We start from the raw sequence: 21,262 nt of genomic DNA, 5'->3' as shown, positions 1-21,262 counted from the left end.
ATAATATCTCTATCTTTCCTCACCCCACAAAACCTCGAGGGAAGGAAAGACAGGCTTAGGAAATCATTCTGATCCACCAACACACATTGGCAGCACTTGGAAAGGAAAATGGCTTTGAACAGTCAGTTTAGAAAAACTTTTGGGTGCTCCTTTCTTTTTCTTGAACTAAGCTTCAAGACCAGGTTCAGGGAGTTTTTTGTGTTGTTTCGTTTTGTTTTTCCTTTGTGCTAAAATCATGCCACTTCCTAAAGGGAAGTAAGAGCAAGAAAAGAGTCAAGCAGGATGCCTGTGGTAGAGACTGTGTCGGCTGAATGTTCTGGATTAATCCAATGTGGCCCCCCACCCCGTAAGGAGACCAGCTGAAACCAGGTCCATATATGGACCCGATAGGGGCTGTAGGGGGACAGGGCCATAGGAGCTAAGCGTGTCTGTGGGGCAGGCTGTAGACTGAAAAGGGCCTCAGTCACCTTGTCCACAGCCTCCCTGTACAGAGGCCAGCCTGTCCTTTTCTGCTGCCAAGCGTTCATGAATAGCTCTCTGCTGATGACAAAAGAAGTATGGTTTTTATAAAACCTTCCCAAAATAGAGAAAAGCACAAAAAAGGAAAAAGCAATCGTCCATAATCCTACCACCCACAGATAAGTCCTCTCAATATTTTGGCATTTGTTCTTCCCATACTTTTTGTGTACAAGTTTGTTTTTATAGTTATTATTCTAAAAATGGGATTACAGTGGACATACGTTTTTGTGGCCTATTTTTTTCACTTAATATAGCATAAGATTTTTCCACATCATTAAGTATTCTTATAGAAAGTAATAGCTGCATAGCATTTTATCACATATATAATTGATTTAACCAGTCTCCAAGTTATATTATTTATACTGACCATCTTTCACCCTTGTAGTCAACGTCGTGGGAATTAATCTAGGCTTATTTCCATGATTATCTCCTTTGAATAAATGTCTAGAAGTTGAATTGCTGGCCCAAAGGGTTTGCACATGTTTAAGGCTTTTGATGTGTACTGCCAAATTGCCCTCCCGGAGGCTGTGCTAATTTACATTCACACCAACAGCACATGAATGCTACATGTTGCCCCAAGCCCTGGCCAATCATGGGTATTATACTTTTAAATCTATGCCAATGTAAGGTAAAAATATATGGATGTACATATGTATCTTGTTTTAATTTAGGGTGTATTTTCATTAGAAGTACGGTCTCAGAGATTAAACTAGTGTTGATAAAGTTTGTGTAATTCTAACTGCCATCTGGTGGTAGAACTTGGAATTGCAGGTATAGAATTTAAAGAGATCACCAGCATTTGAGAGCTTTCAGATTCCAATTGATCCAGGGACAGCAGATATCAGGGAATCAGCCACACACGGGAGAATTTTGAACTCAGAACATTGTCAGTCCAAGGTGGGACCTGCAGAGGACCCCTGGGCCCAGCATTCTTACATTAAGGGGTAGTAATCAGCATTTATGTTGATAAAGTGATTTTGCCATCTCATAAATAGCAGGCTTGGCTCTGTTCAACAAATCCAGAAGATGTGTTGTGTACTAGGGTAGCACAAAGAGAATCAGACCCAGTTGCAGTCTTTGGGGAGCTATGGGGGAGGGGGACCAACAGCCAATTTGCCATGGGATAGAGAGGGAGGGACAACTAGGGGTCACTGTGACCTTCCTAGAGGTTTCTTCTCACAAACTCTTTTTTTCCACTCCAAACTGTGGCTTCTGTCTGGGATGAAAAGACCTGTCTCTCATGCAAGGCTCAGTATTGCCTACATCTTGACTTTGGCACAGAAGAAGTCTCATCATCTCCTATTTACAACATCAAAATCCTCACATTTCCTCTTTTTTTTGGTATTTGGACTTTTTTGACTCAGCATTGAGCTTTAGTGACTTTCGCGTTTGTTTTACACCTTCAGAATACAATTCAAACACTTTTGAAAAATATGTATTTGGTAAATCTTCCAGGGCTTAAGATTTGTGTATTTGAATGTATGAGGAGAGTGTTAGGTTGTGAGGTACATAGAAATGATGAAACCCAGTGAGGGCCAGTGGTACAGAGGCCCTGGAATGGGGGAGCATGCCCACTTCAGAAACACCATCGGTCATTGTCTCTGTGCCAGGTGCTTTTCTGGGTCTTTGGACTAGCACCAAACAGGAGTGACAAGGCCCCTCCGTGAAGTGAGGAAGAGAGAAACAAACAAGTAATAAACCAACAAGATAGCTTCAAACAGTAAAATGTGCTAGAGAATAAAGCAGGGGATGTGATGAGAGGGCTGACTGGGTGGATGGGTGGGTATAATTTGGATTAAATAATCAGAAGGCTCTTGGGGAAGATGACATTTGAGGTGAGACTTAAATGATGAAAAGATGTAGCAATCTTTGGGGGGGTGGGTGGTGAGAAATGCTCCTGGCAGAGGAAGAAGCAAGTGCACAGGTCATGAGGTAGGAACAAGTGTCATGTGTCCAGGGTACATGTGAGGCCAATGTGGCTGGAGTGAGCGAGCAAGTGCCAGGAAATGGTAGAAGGGAAGTCAGAGAGGTCTCCAAGGCTGTGTGGGATAGAAACTTATAGGCCACGGTGAGAGGCTGACCCAGGCAGGAGGCCAAGGAAACTTGGCTCTGTGTTTACAGAAACTACCTGTCCACAGAGACAGCTGCCTTGACAAGGGCGGGGAGTCTCTCTCCTCCCAAGGGAACTAGAAGAAAGGACTGTCCACTCTCATCCCCCAGAAGCCTTTCCAACGTGCCTGGGAACAAGTGCACAGACCAAGTGCTGGCTGGGGGCATGATTGCCCGTGTTCCCACCCTGGGAGATTGATGGTCTCGGCCCTGCTGGACAGAGGAGGAAGCTGGGCTCAGACACTGATAGGACTTGGCCAAGACACAAGGCCCACCCGCATGGCAAAGCCCGGATTAGCACCCAGCCTGAAGACTCTCCGTCACACCAGCCACCCTATCAGTAAGCAGGCTGTGGCAGCAGACCAGGGCTCAGACTGTCTCTGCATTGACAGAATGGTCTTCCTCCTCTCACCACCCAGAGAAACAGATTATTTGGGGTGAATGTTCTGTTTCTCTTCCTCATCCCTGTTTTTATCTGGCCCTGGAGCTCTCTCCCTATTCCACCCCCATTATCAAATTGTTAAGACCCTTTCCTGCTGTCCATTAAAAAAACAAACAAAAACAGAAAACCAGTTCTGACTTAAATGAAGAAGAAAATTTCTTCATTCCACCTTCTTTCCTATTCCTCATCCATGTGTCTGTATCATAGCGATTATTAGAAATTACGGTCCCCCTCGTGGTGAAATGTCCAATTCCCTTTCCCTGTCCAGGAGCAGCTGAGTGAAGCAGAGAGACCACAGCCTTTTCCACCCCTGCCGATAGGCAGTCGCTTAGCCCTTCTGTCCACATTTGCAGTGTGAGGCTTGGCCTGGATGAAAACATTAGGGATCGGATCTGTGCAGCACTTCAGTTTCAAAGTACATCCTATCCCTGGACATGATGATTTGTGCCCATCTTGCGGACTGAAAAACTGAAGCTTAGAGTGGCCATGCCACTTTTCCAGATCTCACAGTGGCAAGCACGTGGGGCCTGGCTTCCCCCTGAAGACTCCCTAGACCTTCCCACACAGAGACCTTTACGGCACAGTGGGTAAGGCTGTAATGCATCCATACAGGGCCTCGGACCCCACAGAGGAAGGAGGAGCTAACTCTGCCTGGGACACGGGGAGGCCTCATAGAAGAGGGACAGTTGGGGCATGTCTTGAGGGATGAGTAGGAGTTTGGCACGAAGACAAGGTAGGAGGCATTCCATGCAGCACCAGCACAGGCACAATGAAAACGTCAGGGGGCGAGATGGGATCCCATGTGCCGGTGGTCAGTGACTCTGAGGGAGGGCAGGGAAAGGCGGGAAGATGATGCTGAGTGAGGGGCCCCCACCCACCCAGAGGGGTGTGGGCAGAAGTGTATATTGGAAAGGCCTCCCTGTCTACAGGGCAGAGACTGGAGGAAGGGGGTCCAGGTAGAAGGTGGCTACAATAATATCAGGCACTGAAATAAGAATGTCCCAGTAAGGATGGAGTAAAAGGGGCAGACTGGAGAAATGAGGGCTGGCGGGAGTTGCAGGCTGGCTCTGACAGGTGAGGGACCAGAGCCAGAACTCACGCTTCGCAGCACCCAGTTCCCCAAGCACCACCTATCTGGGGCGGGGACGGGGGGCAGGCAGAGCTGCACGTCGTCTCCAGAATCAGTCATGGGGGCATCAACAGCCCAGGCCCCGGGGGACAGCATAAGCTCTGAGCAGAAATGTGGGATATGAGACAGGGCCTCTGCCTGGGACCAATTTTGAAATGAATAACTCAGACTGTTTGGAATTAATCAAGTGAACAAAAAAGGACCACAGGGCACCACACATTCATATGCTTTTTTGCGCTCTCATAGTTCAAAAACAGCTTTGATTGTAATAATGTAATTAGTTAAATGATTCATCTGTAATATCCCAAATTCATCTGTTTTTAGATTTCAACATCCTACATTTCCTACATCGCATTTTCATCTGACCCTCGCAGTGCCGCTCCCCAGCTCCCCAGATTCTGGATGGAGCGGGGACGGGATGAAAGCAGATTTTCCGAGCCCCACGAATGGCCCCCAGATTGGAACCTTGGGGAGCCACAGCCGGGCCCCAGGGAAAGGGCCACCGTGCCGGCCTTTCCTCCCTCCTCCCCAGGGGCCCTCGAAAGCCCAGGACAGGTGCTCCTTCACCCAGGCTCCTTGCCTTGGGCCCATGCTATATCCCATGTCACTCACGTGTCACATGTGGGGCAACCAAAGGACCAGAGGGCTGAGCTGCTCCTCCTGCCCCTGGTTCCCAGATGCCCTGCTTACCCTCAGCAGCCTTTTGCATCGTCCTGGCAGTGGCCCGGGAGACCCCAGCCCCAGATACAAACCTCCAAGGGAGGTGCCGTCTTCCCACATCCAGCTCTGGGATTGCTATCAGCAGGGACAGCCCATGGGGGGCCAGCAGAAGTTGGTCCTGCCCTTTGCAGGTGTGACTGTGACAACATCTTTGCTGGCCCCTCTTCCCACTTCCCCCAGGCAGCAAAGCACCCTCATCCCCCCAGGAAGAACATGTTCACAGACCTGCACTAGGCCACTGGGACAAACTCAGGTCTTCCAAGTAAATAGATTTGAGAGAAAGCAGTTATTTGGGGTATGAAGCTGGTCCACCCAGCTCCTCCTGAAATCAGGGATTGGCCCCCTGTCCTGCCCATGCAGTGGAGAGAAAGTGCGCTTTGGGGCTCCGCAGACCGTGTGATCTCAGGCATGTCCCTAACCCCTCTTCAGCCACTGGGGGAGCCAGGTAATTGACCCCATGAGAGCCCTAACACTGGACATACAGGCTGGGTTCAGTGACAGTTCTTGCCGCCGTGATGATCACTGACCCCAGCAGGGGGAGCCCTTGAGGCTGAAGGAGCCCCTCCCAGGGTAGTGTCCCCAGTGCCCAGCTCCCAGGATGTGGCCCAGGGGGCAGGAGTCAGCGGGTGCCCATGACAGCCTCCAACAGGTCAAGAGTGCCCTCTGGTGCTCCCAGGCCAGGCACTGGCATCAGTAGGAAACTGGACATTCATTCATAGAAGAGTTCCCTTGACAGCTGGTTCACTCAACAAATATTTACTGTGTTCTCACTATGTATGAGGCACTTTGTTTGGCATTTGGGATACAATTAGTGAGAAATACATCCGTGGAGTCCCTCCCCCCGTGGAGGCTGTGATTGAGTGGGAGAGAGAATAAAAATTCAGGGCCGGGAAGGAACAACAGGTTGCTGTGAGTATCTTTGACCTGGGCCTGGCCTGGTGGGAGTCGGGGCACCCCCCAAAGGAAGGGAGGTGTGAGCCGAGATCGGAAGGCCAAGTAGGGGCTGACAAATGGGAGCTTCGGGGGAATGTCCAGAGAGAGGGTACACCCAAGACAGGCCAGGCTGGGAGGGAACAGGAGAGGGGGGTCAGGGGCCAGCAGCCATGGAGTACCCAGCTTCATTGAGCAAGTGGTTGCCTCACTAAGGGGCCACAAGGTGGAGGGAACTTGCAGTAGCATCCAACCTGGGAAGGTCCAGGCTTAAACAAAAACTTTGCAAACCTATCAGGCTGCCCAGGAAGCAGTGAGTTCCCCGTCACTGGAAGTATACAAGCCAGGGCTGCGTACCCACCTTTCAGGAGGGACGTCTAGGGAGAGATTGGCCCCAGTGGGTCATCTTCCATACAGGGGCGGGTCCTTCCACTAATGGGTCCTCCCTTTTGGGCTATTCAGACCCAAACGCAGTGGGACAGGATGGCACGAGCCCAGCCGGGGAAGGGAGCACTTCAAAGATTCACAGACATCCTTCAGAGCCAGGCCTCTAGTGGGCACTGGAGCCTTGGGGACAGTCACAGTGGGGAGAGGAGGCATTGGGAAGACAGAGCAGAGGGTCAGTAACTGAGGAACTATGTGGGATGAGGGGGAGCTGAGGAAGACTTCTCAGAGGTGACACGTGAGTCTGGAAGGAGGACCATGGGGGCAGAGGAGGGGTCCTTGAATGTCAGGCCAAGGGGCACTGCGGCTCTGCCCTGAGGGCGGGGGTGAGGCTGTATTAGGTGCTGACGAAGCCAGAGAGGGATGGTGAGGTGGGAAGCGTGCGGGGTTTAGGCAGGAGATTTAGGCTTATGTCCAAGTCCAAGCTGGCCATGCCTGGCCTCCCCAAGCTTCAGTTTCTTCATCTGTGGAATGGAGGTAATAATGGCACCTGCCCAACAGGGCTGTGCTCAGGGTCAGTGACATCCAGATGAGAAGGCAAATGTGTATGTCTTTTAGCTCCACCCCGTTTCCTGTATTCTTACCGCAAACCTGGCCCAGCACATTACAGTCACACTCATCCAACCCTTTTGGCTGCCAAGCTCCAGGCTGGGCATTGTCATCTGTAGGAAACCATTCCATCCACACCACACCCACTTTCCAGAGGAGGAAACAGGCTCCAGGGAAGTTAAGCAGTTCACTCCCCAAGGTCTGCTGGGTAAAAACAAAACAATCAGTATGACCCCCGCTCCTTCGCTGTGTAGGAAGGATGGGCACGTGGGGATAGGAGGCAGGGAGGCTGGTGGAGACTGGTCCAGAAGACAGGCCAAGTCCTAGGCAGGGGTGAGTGGGGGACTGGATGTGGACGTGGTTTGGAGAGATGGTTCAGAGCTAGAACTGCAGGCTCACGAGCTCATTGATACATTCCAGGGGCCAGCCAGGTGAGGAAATCGGGGAAACTGGCTGGGTGCAGGAGAGTGTAAGGAACAGTTGGGCTTGGGCTGAACTGGGGGGATACATGCCCCACCTAAAGGGGGCGCTGCAGCTCAGCCCAAGCAGGTTGATCATTACCACATTTCCTAAGATATCAAGAGAAGCTGGAGGGACTTCCCCGGTGGTGCAGTGGTTAAGAATCCGCCTGCCAAGGCAGGGGACGCAGGTTCTATCCCTGGTCTGGGAAGATCCCACATGCCGCGGAGCTACTAAGCCCATGCGCCACAACTACTGAGCCTGCGCTCTAGAGCCCACGAGCCACAACTACTGAGCCCACGTGCCACAACTACTGAAACCCATGCACCTAGAGCCCGTGCTCCACAAGAGAAGCCACTGCAATGAGAAGCCTGCGCACTGCAACGAAGAGTAGCCCCTGCTCGCCGCAACTAGAGAAAGCTCGCGCGCAGCAATGAAGACCCAACGCAGCCTGGAAGGAAGGAAGGAAGGAGGGAGGGAGGGAGGAAGAGAGGGAGGGAGGAAGGAAGGAAGAAATAAGTTTATTTTAAAAAAGAGAGAGAAGCTAGAAATACAAGTTTTATACGAAATCTTTGGATTCTTAAGGATTCCAACCAATCCATTAACAGTGGGTGACAACTGTGTCATCCATGGAAACCAAAGAGGGCCTACCCCAAAGCCCAGGGTTTCAGAGAGGCTGGAAATTCAAACGTGAGTGAGGATGGGAGGAAGCAGGCAAGTGGACCCACAGACTAAGGCTCAGGGCAAGAGGGCAGATCAGGAGTGTGGCCTGGGGCATCAGGGGTCCCTGCAGAGCACCCGTTGTTGCCTCTGTGTCTGCTGTGAGCTCTGTCAGTCACTCTGTCCCCTGGTGTCTTGGTAACGCTGTGTCTCAGTCCCACCGTCTGAGCTGGGCTGTCCCAGGCAGGCCACTCCCCTTTAGACTGCCTCCATCATGTAGTTCCAGCCACAATGGGACCGTCACCCTTCTGATCCGTCCTGCTAGATCTTCACCCTAGCAGAGGCTGCCACCAAAATGGGTGCCTCAGCCTGTCTGCTATTTCCAGTGCCTTCCATCACACCAGCCCCATGTGCCTGAGCTGGAGATGCCAGGCTAGAGGCAGCTCTCAGTAGACAAGCTCGATTCACTGATCCAGCTTCCATCCTCCCACACCCAATTGGAGTCAGGTCCATCACTACCCTTCACCCCACCCTGGAACAATTTTTCATGATACCTAACAGGGTAATCATGTAACAGGCAAATGTGTAATTTAAGCAGGTAGGGATCAGTTCAAAGGCATAGCACCATCTCTTCTAGCCACGATGTATAACGGACATACGTGTAATTGCTTCCAGTGCATGCAAGATATTCACTGAGCATGCCCTCTCTGCAAAATAGAAGCCAGCTGGCTTTCTGGCCTCACAGAATCATAGAGCTAAAGGGACCTAGAGATTTTCTAGGCCAAGGGTTACAAACCCAGATGCCCCTACAGAGCTGGCAGGTCACCTCAGCAGGAGAGCAGGCCAGGTGTGAGGCACAAGGGTGGGGTGGAGCCTGTGGCCCTGGGGCAGTGCCCAGCTAAAGGAGCACTTGACCCAGCAGGTATTGCCATGCATGTGGACCCAGGGTGCAAGATCTTCAGCTTTTCAAGAAAAGTCCATACTCCAGATGTTTATGTGAAACGTCACAATTTTTAAAGGTTGCAACTCATTTGGTTAGTTTTCCTTTTTTTTTTTTTTTTTAACTGCATGGACCAAACCAAACCTGGCTCCAGGCCAGCCCTGCCCTCCCCTGTACAGACGAGGAGTGGGAGGGGGCAGCGTGGGCAGGCCAAGGAGCAAGTGAAGGGCAGGGCTCTGACCCCGGCAGGCTCCTAGGTCCCCACCCAGCTAAAGCCCTCACAGCTTGCTATGAGTTAGGCGCAGTAGGTGACTGCAGAGCCCACTCTACAGAGGGCCCCAGATCCCAGGAAGGGGACCCCCAGGAGGAACCATGTGCCACCACCCAGGCACGAGCTGCAGCCAGGCTGGACGTAAGAAGTGGGGGTCCTTTCTTCCCTTACCCTACGGTGGAATTCAAGTCTGGGAAATTGCTAAGCCCAGACAGTCTTGCTGTGGCCCATGTGTGTGCAAACAGCCTGGCCTGAGAAATCAGAACCACATGGTGCTGACCTGCCCAAGGGGGCTGCCCACCCACCCCCTTGCCCACTGGACAGCCCTGATGAGAGAGCCTTTGCACAGGAATGTGCACGTCCCAGGCTGGGACCCCAGGCCCCAACCGCCTTGTAATTTGATGAATTGTCAACATCTGGGCCATAATTACTGGGCCCTGGACTGATAATCCTGGTAAGCCCCCTCATCCAGGGGCCCTGTTCTGGTGCATTTGGAGGGCTCCATTCCCCAAGGGGAGCTGTCAGCATTCATTACAACCAGAAAGCAAGATAGTCACCCAACTCCGGCCAGTCTGAGCATTTACTCCTGTCTCCGTCTAAACACAACCAGTGTACTGATTTAGTTCAGTTCAACAGATCCTCTTGCCAATTGGGAGGGCTGAGCCACAGCTAACAGGGAGGAACAGAAGCAGCCAGCCCTGTGCAGAGGAAATGGTTGACACAACTTCTTTGCCTCAGGGTTCCTCCAAGGCTTTGTTCCTTGATGAACATTGAGAAGCTCCAGTGATGGATGGAGTCGGCATACTCCATGGCCCAAACTTACTTCCCCAAGAAACCTCCCCTCTTTTGCCATACTCGTTAATATTTCTCAGAATATGGCTCCGTGGAACCCTGCTTAGGAAATACCCAATAGGGTGAGGGAGGGAGGGAGCAAACCCATGAAGGTAAGAGACGAGAGCAGTGGCACAGCCTGGCGTCCCATTGCCAGCCACTAGGAAGGCCCCACAAAGGTCCCTCCCGGCACTGCCCACCCGAGAGCCAGTGCAGACTCCGCCTCTGTGTCCACTTCCCTGTAGGGTCTCATGACTTGGGTTGGTCTGAAAGAGGAGACAAAGGAGACTAACCTGGGACCCATGTTGAACTTGTCATTTGAGAGAAGGGCAAGACCTCCATTTTACGGTTGAGGAAACTGAGGCTCAGGGCTGCTCGGGCCCCTGAGCGAGGCAAGGGGCACGGGCCAGCTCGGGGGCTCTGTCCTCCTGGCATGCGATTCAGCGCACCACAGGGTTTTGTTTGCTTCCGCACATCCGGAAGCATCCTGGAGCTCAGCTGATCTGCACCAGGGAGGAGTGATTTAAAGCAGAACCCAGGCTTGTAAACAGCTGTGGGGCTTCGTGGAGGGCAGAAAGGCGATGAAAACCTCTGGTGAATTCCACAGCTTTGATCAGGCAGGGGAGGGAGCCGGCAGGAACCGAGCGCCTCCAGGCACAGAGCTGTGTCATCTGACTCTCAGGATCACCCATTCTGTGGAAGCTGAGGCTCAGAGAGGGCATCTGAACCCAGGGAAGGCCCAAGCCCTGCCTTCACTCCGTGGGCTGCCCAGTGTCGTTCCTTCCGCTCCTCTGGTGGGAGACCCAGGGGGAGAAGCAGCTGGAGCAGCTGATGGTCGGGGAAGGGGAGGGCTGCCTTGATGCAATAAGACCCCATGCCACCAAGGCCATGCCTCCACCCAGTCTGGGGCTCTGCTCTTCCAGGTGGCCTGGCTTCCCACAGCAGCCCCATCCTGCTCAAAACCAGCTTGTCAGCTGCTGGGGCACTCAGCCTGGACCTTGCCCTACCTTGATCCAGCCTGACTGCTGGACCCACCCCGTGTTTGTCCTTGGCTCCCATCTGACCAGCCCCTGACCCTTCCCCAGAATGTTTCTCCTCCTCTCAGAGCACCCAGAGCCAGGCTTGGGCCTCCCTCCAGCACATGGAAACACCTGGTTCATAGATGGTCCACACAGCCTGCCATCAGGGTTGCTTTGCTAAGACTCAGCCAGGCCCTGAGATGAGAGAGTCCAGTGAGGCTGGGAACATTGCCCTCCGAGAGACCCACAAGCAGAATGATGGCTCAGGCAAATCTTGCAGGAAAGAAACCTATTTCATAGGGTGTAACCCCTTATTTGACCATAGTATTCCCTTCCCCAGGCAAGCCTGTTAACACCCTGCAAGACACTGTTCCTTGGACACCAGTTTGGGAAAGGCAGTATGTAGAGGCCAGGTCCATCCTCTAAGGTTCACAGCCCAGGGCCCAGCCTCCCCCAGGATAAGAGGGGTCAGAATCATGCCCCAGAGCTAGGCAGGTCCGTCTGACTCCAACGCCAGGCTGTTTCCTCCTCCACCCCACCCTTTTGTGAGTCCCCTCCTCAGTGACTCCTAGTGACCACTGGTCACCTATCAGCCTCTCCAAGGGTCAGCTATTTCCCCAGAGAGAGAATTCAAGGGCCTGGGCACAGCCTTCTTGCCTAGGTGTCACCAGAGGTAAGCCCAGAGCCACCTCCTCAGACCAAGGCCATGGCTGTGGGTCAGCTCCACCCACAAGGCTGGGCCAGCACCCTCTGGTCTCTAAATATTTGCGTGTGGGCATTCTGTGTTTGCCAAGGGAATCTTCTTGGCATCATATCTAACCACATACAGCTCCAATCTTGGGTTCCCAGGGAATTTGAGATGACTTTCCTTCAGCCCTGCGATGGGCGTTTCCAAGATTGCTGCTCTTAATGCCCCCTCTTGCCATTATTCAGAAACTGCAAACTTTATTCTTGTTTTTAAAACTCCAAGACCTGGGGGCCAAGGACTCTGTGATCCCAAATACAGGCAGGGCCCTGGGTGGGAAACTTGGTTTTCTGCCACTTACGGGGCTTCTCACAAACGAGAAAGCTGGGGACCAAGGCTGCACCATCAATGAGCCGTCGAGGACAGTCTTGGAGTTGGCAGAGGGGAGCATCCTGCCTGGAAGGCAGGATTCACTCTCAGGAAGGGGCAGCTGAGGTCTGGTCATCAGAACGCTCTCAGAGACAGCTGGTGGCACTGATTTTTTTCCCCCTCTGGGTTCGAAGCCAAGGGAACATCCCCGGGCTCCCTTCTTCAGTGGACACTTCTAGAAAAGCAGGGCACCATGGCGCTGCGTGCTTCACGTCAACTGGAACTGGCCATGGCAGAAGGTCAAAGTGAACGAGGGTCCAGGGAGCCCTTGCCCAGGGAAGGTCTGCTCAGTGAGGGAGACAGATGTACCAGGAATCCTGGAAAGAAGGCAAAGCCTATGAACCTTCTCCCTAGGTTCCCTGGACAGCCATCTGTCACCCCTACTACCCTGTGCTGCAGGAGAGGGAGCACTCCATAGCGAGTGGGGCCTATTTCAAGCCCTTGGACAATCCCACTGACTCAGCTTCTTCATCCGCAGGAGGGGGCGTGGCACCTGTCTCCCAGGGACGTGGCAAGGGCAAACCCTGGGAGGGATACGGAGTCAAGTCCAAAGCAAACCCTGCTCTGTGTCCTGGCCTTTATCAGGGACACCTTGGACTCATCACGCTGTCCAGTTCCAAGGCCAGCTCATGTCGCAGCTGCTGCTGGTGACTTAGCAGTGAGGCCCGCTGTGTTCTCCCTCCTGACATGTGAAGAAAAGAGCTTTATTTAGTTCTAAGCTGCACCTTAGTCTCCTTTTTTGTTTGTTTTGTTTTGTTTCTTGTGATGAGGACTTTTAAGATCTACTCTCTTAGCAACTTTCAAGTGTACAATACAGTAGTGTTAACTAGAGTCCTCACTGCTGTACATTACTTCCCTAGAACTTATTTATCTTGTAACTAGAATGTTGTACCTTTTGACCCCTTCATCCATTTCACCCACACCCACACCCACCCCCCTACTTCTGGCAACCTCCAATCTGTTCTCTGTATCTATGAGCGCGGGTTTTCTTGCTGTTGTTTTGTTTTAGATTCCACATATTAGTGAGATCATGTGGTATTTGTCTTTCTCTGCCTGACTTTTTTACTTAGCATACTGCACCTCAAGTTCCATCCATGTTGCAAAAGGCAAGGTTTCATTCTTTTTTATGGCTGAATAGTATTCCAGTGTGTGTGTGTGTGTGTGTGTACCACATCTTTATCCATTCATCCATCGGTGGGCACTTAGGTTGTTTCTATGTCTTGGCTATTGTAAATAATGCTACAGTGGGGGTACAGATACCGTTTCAAATTATTGTTTTCATTTTCTTTGAATAAATACCCTGAAGTGGAATTGCTGGATCATAAGGTGGCTTTATTTTTTATTATTTGATGAACCTCCATACTGTTTTCCATAGTGGCTGCACAATTTACATTCCCATCAGTAGCACACAGGGCTTCCTTTTTCTCCACATCCTCACCAACACTTGTTACTTCTTGAAAAGGAAGGAGCTTTACTTAGTTCTAAACTGCATCTTGGTCTCTTTTTAATTTCTGTCTGCATTATGGCTTCTTTTAATCCATGCAGAATAGAGAGGGGCGAAGTTTTCACTGTGTTTGGGCTCAGGTCAGCAGGATGGACAGACACATGCAGGGCCTGGGCACAGAGTCTGCAGTGGCAACCACACTGGACAAGGTGACTGGGGGCCCGTGGGCAGGCGAGATCCAGTGGGCAATGGGACAGAGCAGGGAAGGTTTGAACAGAGAAATGCAAGGGCAGACCAGAAGGGAGAGTGGCCAGAGGCCAGGCAAGACCACTGCCGTGGCTTGAGTGCAGTGTGGACACAGAACTGAAGTGCCTGCCATATCGGCTCCAGCCCCCCCTTCTTCTGGCTGCATGGCCTGGGGCAAGGCCTTCCCCTCACTGGGCCTCAGTTTCCTCCTCTGTAAGATGGGTATGATAACACCTGCCTTACACAGGGCTTCTGTTGTGATTCAGGCAGAGTGTGGAGGCCACCAATAGCCCCCAGAAGAGACCCAGGATGGGACTGGGCCCTCTGTGTTATGGCAGCTGAGAGGGCTACGCCAGGGTGAGGGGTCCCGCGTAGAGATGCCCAGAGGGACATGGCCCTGAGGAGGCCTAGCAGGGCCTGAGCATGGGGGGTAGATGAGGGGCAGGACCTACTTTTAGTGGACTGCTAAAGTGAAAAGGCTTTTCATATGGATCCAGGTCAGGACAGCCAGGAGCTGGCCCAAGGAGACAGGCCAGCTAGGACAGCTTCTGATGAGCTACAGATGGCGGGGACCGAAACTGCACCTGACCAGGAGCCCCCAGGGCCTGGGCCCCCAAGGCCTTGGAATGGCCCCACTCCCCCTCTCCTGGGACCCCAGCTGACCCCAGGCCATCACCCTGACATCCAGACCCTCAACTGAATGTGGAGCGAGTGGCCAGAAGCACTTAGGAGACCAATTTTCAGAATTGCCCTGCTTTCTTGCCTGGAGTGAGGCCCTTGAGTGAGGGCACCAAGAAGTCACTCTCACAGCATCTGGGGAATCCGCAGATGACTGTCTGCCAGGGCAGTCTGGAGACCCAACCAGGGAAACTGGCTGTTTACCACCGGACCCAGCAGGCAGGTGGACCCAGTCCATGGCACCCTCGTTGGATTCCTCTACACCTCCACAAGAGTGTAGACGAATCCAGTGAGGCTTTGTCAGGTGGGTGGACAGTGGGAGCTGTTGGGCAGTGGTCACCAGCCGTCTGCAGACACCACAAAGCCCCCAGACTGCTGAGAGGCCCCAGCTCTCTAGACCCACCCTTGTATTATTTGACCTTTGCCTGCAAAGACCACAGCAGTGCAGGGAACTGAAAGAGCTTTCAAGACTCTTCCTGTTATGTCTTAGTTCAGGCTACTCTAAGAAAGTACCATGGACTGCATGGCTTATAAACCACAGAAATCTGTCTCCTCAGTTCTGGAGGCTGGGAAGTCTGAGATCAGGATGCCAGCACAGTCGGGTTCTGGTGAGGGCCCTCTTCTGGGTTGCAGACTTTCAACTTCTCACTGTGTTCTCATATGGTGGAGAGAGAGCTAGAGAGCTCTCTGGGGTCCTTTTTATAAGGGCACTAATCTCATTCATGAAGGCTCCACCCTCATGACCTAATCACTTCCCAAAAACCCCACTTCCACATTCCATCACATTGGGGGTTAGGTTTCAACATATGAATTTGGGGGGACACATTCAGTCCCTAACAAGTTACAAGTGACAGAAACTCAAATTCAAACTGGCTTAAGGAAAGAAATGTATTCACTGACAAACAGAAAGAAGTATGCAGAGGTAGTTTCAGCTTCAGGCCCTTTGCCTGCCTTTCTCTCTGTCTCTCAGCTCTGCCTTCCTCTCCGTTGGCTCTTTCTCAAGCCATGCGGTGCCCCCAGGAGCTCCAGGATTAGCCCCATCAGGAGAAAAGAATCCTCTTTCTTCTAAAACTCCACCATTCAAAGTCCCAGGCATGACACTCATCCCTGAACTACTCACCCTGGCCGAGGGAATATGGTCACATGTCCAAACCCTATGGGGTGGATGGGGGTGGCTTTGGAGAAGAAACGGGCTCTGTTATCAGAGGAGGGGATTCTGGACAACAAACAGCACAGAGATGCCCCCACCCTGAGTCCACGTGAAATGTACCCAAGACCATGGGCTCGGGGCAGGCTTTGGTCTCTTGTCACTCAGTCGTGCCTCTGGGTCGTAAAACACAGAAGAAATGCCTTTCCTGTGTGTAACCTCTGTGCTCTCTCACTGTCTCTCTCACTTTCTCTCTCTCTCTCTCTCTCGTTTTCCAGGGGCCACTGGGTCTGGATGGCAAGCCCGTAAGTGATAACAGGGCAGTTGTAGGTGGTCCTGGGATGGGGCTGCCCCGGGGGTTGGGAGTTACCGTGGACGCCAGAGGGAAGGGCCACTAAGAACCTGGTTTAGCACGGAGAGAAGCTATTTGACCGTCAGACTTGAGTTTAAATCCAGCTCCACCACCTGCTGACTGTGCAACCTTGAGGAGGCCTCTTGACCTCCCCAGCCTGAGACTTCTGTTTGTCAAATAGGCATATTAACTCTCCCCACAGGGATGCTGGGGATGCAAAGAGCTGTGAACAGCACTGTCCCTGGTGTCCATTCAGCCCTCAAAACATAGAAGGCCCTCCCAGCAGACCCCAGGCACAAAGCATCCCCTCATACAGTCTCAAGACTTAGATGGTAGACATCAGGCTGAAGAGTTCTCAACACCTGGACCAGAAGCATATGGTCCACTGGCATCCTTAGCAGAATGAATAAGATGCACACAGAGGCAGCATAATAAAATGAATAATTGGATATGGATGGAAGGAAGGAAGGACAGATGGATGAATAGATTGATGAACAGATGGACAGATGGATGGATGAATGGATGGATGGATGGGTGGATGGAAGAAGAGTCAAATGAGGTAATGAATCAATAATTGTACACACAGTTGGATGCATGGAAGAGCAGATGAGTTAGTGGATGGATAAATGCATGATGGTTGAGCAGACAAGTGAGTGAAAAAAAAATGAATGAATTAACAAATGATTGAAGAGCTGACTGATGATGGGTGCATTATTAAAGGAGGGGAAGAAAGAACCCACTACCTAGATGGATGAGTTGTTGAATGAGTGAATGAGCGAATCCATCACTACCTGAAGGGAACATGGATGTTTTGGGATGGAGGCCAGTGATTGAGGTCCCTGACCAAGAGTGTGAACCCCAAGCTGGCCCACCGCAGCCTGGCCCCCACCCCGGGGTCTCTGAGCTCCACAGTCGGTGCCTTGTGTGTGGCCTGACCCGCTTCCCTAGAAGTCCTGGTAACTTGGCGAGACTGAAAGAGACACATTTCCCTGCAGCCAGAGAGTGATGGCCTGCAGGGAGCCACCTCCACAGTCACACGTTCACCCAGACCCTGAAGACAGTGACCTCCTCACTGGTACCTGGGCACAACGGGTGCTGAGCAGGGAGGGCTCTGTCCTCTGGGGGGAATGACTAACACATGTGCCCCTGTCCAGAGAGGATGCCAGCGACCGCCCCAGTCTCCTGTCTTCCTCGTGGCGAGCACTGAGGCTCAGAGCTTCCTTGGGGCCAGCACAGGCAGCCCTCCTAAAGGCTGATAGGCTCGTATGTTTTTTCACTCAGCTGCCCACAGCTCTGCTCAGCCTCACAGGCCCTTCTGCCCTCAAAGCCTCGGGGAAGATAGAAGGGGGCTAGCCTAGTGCTCCTCACTCACTCCTCTTCTTTCTCTATCTTCCTTCTCCAGGGACTTCCAGGCCCCAAAGGAGAAAAGGTAAGTGATGCTGGAGGCTGTCCAGATGCAGTCGGCTGATAAAGGAGGCCAGAAACCTGCCTTCAAACCCCAGCTCCAGAGTGTGACCTTGGGCAAGTTACATCCCCTCCTGGAGCCTTACTTTCCTCATCTGTGAAGTGGGGCTAGTGGTGCCTACCTCCTAAAATGGTTACAAGGCTCACATTTGACGATGTAAAGTACCTGGAGGGTTGAATCCGAGTTCTCCTGGCACCAGAGTGTAACAAAACTGAAAGCACAGTCTACCCAGAATGATGAGTTTCCAAAATAATCAATCCTGAAAAGGGGAAGGTGCTAGAAGAGCCTGTGGAATTGAACACTGACTGTTGATGGCATTCTTTGTGGGGAGGACACCCCCCCTCCAGGAAAACAAATGGCAGAGAGCTAACCCTGAGATATTTGCAGCCCTTTGTGAGAAGGTCTCCCCTGACATTTGGCACTAAATATCACAACAGTCAGACTCCTGGAGGGCTGGGAACTCCAAGTGACTTGGAGGGGAGCAGGAGAGAGGGGAGACCTGTGTGTCCCACAGTGGAGTCAGGGGAGGGAGGGGCCGTAACAGACCTGGGTGTGGTAGAACCGACGGGCACTTCTAAGGCAGGGCAGGGCAGGGCTGGGCTGGGCTGCACCACTGCAATGTGGCCCGCATAGGTCAGGGCACCCAGGGCTCTGGTCCACCCTCAGGGCTGAGCAAGGCACAGGATCCGGTGTTCAGAGCCTCAGGTTTGCACTACAGCTCCACCACCAACTGTGTGGCCTTTGGCAAGTTACCCAGCTCTCTGGGCCTCAGTTTCTCCATCTGTAAATTAAAACCAACCTCTCGTGGGGAAGACTGCGCAAGGTAACCGTCTGAATGGTCTTTGTAGATGATGAGACACTCGCGCAGTTGGCAGGTGCAGTGATTGCCTTCCTGCCAATTCTGGCTGATGCCACCGAGTCATAGAAATGATTAAGGTAGGGGCTTTGAAAACAGAGAGAAATCGAAGTCTTGGCATCTACTGCTACATAGCATACTGCCCCAAAACTTCATGACTTAAAACAGTAAATCAATTATCATCCCTCATTATTCCCAGGTTCCGGGGTTCCACTCTGCTGTGTCTGGGGGCTGCCAATAGATAACAGACCACCTGGCTCCAAGCCCTGGATCTACTAGCTGTGTGACCTTGGGCAAGTTACTTAGCCTCTCTGTGCCTCAGTTTCCTCATTGGAAATGGAGATAACATAGAGCCTGTATGGTTTTTTTTGTTAGAATGAAGTGAGACTGTGTATATGAAGCACTGAGCACAGAGTAAATGCTCCACACATGTGAAGTAGTAATAAAAGTAGTGGTGATGTATCACCCTGTTTTTTGTTCCTAGGGTGCACCAGGAGACTTTGGCCCCCGGGTAAGAACTGAGCAAGACCATCCCCTGATCCCACATGGTTTGTTTCGTATCATAATAAGGTATACCTTGCGTTTCTTCTGGATCCCTATGCTTATACAGAAAAAAGTGAGCAAGCAGCCCCTCCCCGCCCGTGGTCTATCTCGCTGCCTGTTTTCACTTCAACATCCGCTGGGTGGAAGCCCCAAGCACCTTGATTTGGCCGAGGCTGCCATCCCCTGCACAGACAGGGAATCTCTGGCAGACATCCGGTCACCCTTATCACCATAGATGGGCAGACAGTGGAGCTGGCACTGGGCCCAGCTGGCACCCAGGAAGAGGGAAGGCTGTGGATGGAGCCAGCAGCCCTGAGCCCAGAGTTCAGCTCTGCCACTTACCAGCTGAGTGACCTGGAGTGAGTCACCTTCCCCTCTGAGACTCAGTTTCTCCAACTGTGAATAGGGATGACATCCTTTACCCCAAGCCACTGAGGTGAAGATTCATGGCAATCAGGAAAGTGGGCACCCAGCACCCCAAGTGGGAACAGTAGATCAGAGGCTTTGTCCAGCCCACCTCTAGCCCTTCATGCCCCCTGGGTCCAGGGACCCAGAAGTGCCTTGTTCCGAACCAGGGTCCTCCTCAACGGAGGCTGAAGCAGAGTGGAGACCTCTGCTGGTTGGGCCCCACAAAGCAGGTCTTGGCAATTTGGTGGGGAGCTTAGCTGGGGATGCCCACTCATGGATCTCTGTGCAGCTCAGGCTTTCCCCAGGCTGGTGGGGGCATTTCTAAAGGGCCTTCCCAAGAGCAGCATTCAAAGCGGCAGGAGGCCAGTTAAGAGCTACCTCCAGAACGGACACGGTAGCACGTCCACTGCATTCTATTGGTCACAGCAGTCACAGGCCCTGCCCAAGTCAAGAGGGTGGAGAAATGGACTCCAGCTCTTGGGGGAGTGCAAGGTCCCATTGAAGAGGAGCCCGTGGGATGGCAGCAAGGATAGCACCCATGTTTGGAGAATGTGGTCCGCCACTTCCAATGACCAGGCTTCCTCTCTCCAGGCGGGGTTAAGTGGCTTTGCCTCCAGAAATAGCCTGGTCGTTTCTAAATCACCCTCCTGCCTTTCTCATCACACACCTGTTTGCCAACTAGATGGTTTTCCCGAGGCTCAGTCCGGGATTTATAAGTAGAGACCATCACGTGTACAATCGCCGAATCCTCAAGGTAGACTGGCGGAGTCTGGGCTGCTGGTGTGCGCACTCCCCTCGACTCACCCCACATTCCCAGGGGGAGACCTCAGCCATCCGATCCTGGCGGGAGGAGGAGGAGGAGGAGGCTGACCAGCCTCATTCCAAGTAACTCGGGAGAAGACCCTAAACCCCCTCTAGAACCTGCTCAAGTATCTACACCCATTTTCTGCCTTGATAAGGAGCTTCCAGGCCAGTGGTTCCCACCCTGAGCCATTAAAGGAGCAGCAGGGGGCGGAGTATCTTCAACTGATTCCTAACACAGTGTAAAATGAGACAGGAATGACCCACCACTATTGCCACTCTGGTTGGGTGATCTTACCAAACTCAGTTGTCTTTTGGCTGGAATTCTATCTTCTTGGTCAGGACCCTGGCTGAGTCAGACCGACCAGAAGATCTGTGTGGTGGACATTGAGAGCTTCAGTTAATTTTTTAATTAGGAAAATAAGTGAGCTATGTCTTAAGTGCAGTGGCCTAGAGAACCAAGTTCTCTCATATCGTGGGGTCACAGATGAAAAATACCATCTAAAAGAGACTCTTGCCTCAGTGGCCAGAGGAGACAGTGCCTTTCCTAGCTCTGTAACCCTGGGTAAGTGATTACATTCTCTGACCCCTGGCTACTCCATCTGTAAAATGGGACAATAGCCGTGCCCTGGCCAGGTGGTTGCAGCGTTGGGTGAGATAACCTCCAGGTAGGCCTCACTCCTCAGCGCTTGGCACACAGCAGGGGCCCAATCCACAAAAGGCTTCTTCCTTTCTTGGTGACAGGAAGGTTGGGAACTGCTGGCACTGTGAGCCAAATGTGCCACATTACTGTGCCCTGAGCCAGTGCTGGGCGGGCACCACTGAGGCAGCAGGAATTGCTGGGGGCACTGTGGTCTCTCCTCCTCTCCTCCTTGCAGGTGGGGCCACAAGGTGAGGGCTCTGGCTGCCTGAGGTCTGACCCATTACTAACACGGCCAAGAGGGAGGGATTTGGTGCTGCATGAGAGAGACGGTGTGGTCCTTTGTCGCTCTTTTTTTTTTTTTTTTGAGATAATTAAAAATTCATATGCAGTTGTAATAAATAATACCCCGTGCACCCATCATCCAGTTTCCCTCAATGGTGACGTCTTGCATCGCTGTAGTACAATCTCACCACCAGGAAATTGACACTGATATAACCTGCCAACCTTATTCCAGTTTCACCCATTTTACTTATTTGTGCGTCT

At 52.2% G+C, this 21,262-nt stretch overlaps 1 protein-coding gene across 1 annotated transcript in view; it reads left to right on the top strand.

The window, feature by feature from the left end:
• Positions 1 to 21,262, top strand: part of COL23A1 (collagen type XXIII alpha 1 chain) — a 364,442-nt gene that overhangs the window by 322,848 nt on the left and 20,332 nt on the right. The window contains exons 6-8 of the mRNA XM_057538500.1: positions 15,930 to 15,956; positions 17,406 to 17,432; positions 18,809 to 18,835. Of these exons, the coding sequence (XP_057394483.1) occupies positions 15,930 to 15,956; positions 17,406 to 17,432; positions 18,809 to 18,835 (81 nt within the window). The remainder of the gene's footprint in view (positions 1 to 15,929; positions 15,957 to 17,405; positions 17,433 to 18,808; positions 18,836 to 21,262) is intronic.

This window comes from Balaenoptera acutorostrata, chromosome 2 (assembly GCF_949987535.1).
Source record: "Balaenoptera acutorostrata chromosome 2, mBalAcu1.1, whole genome shotgun sequence".
NCBI classification, from domain to species: domain Eukaryota; kingdom Metazoa; phylum Chordata; class Mammalia; order Artiodactyla; family Balaenopteridae; genus Balaenoptera; species Balaenoptera acutorostrata.
This window is presented reverse-complemented; position numbering and strand designations above follow the sequence as displayed.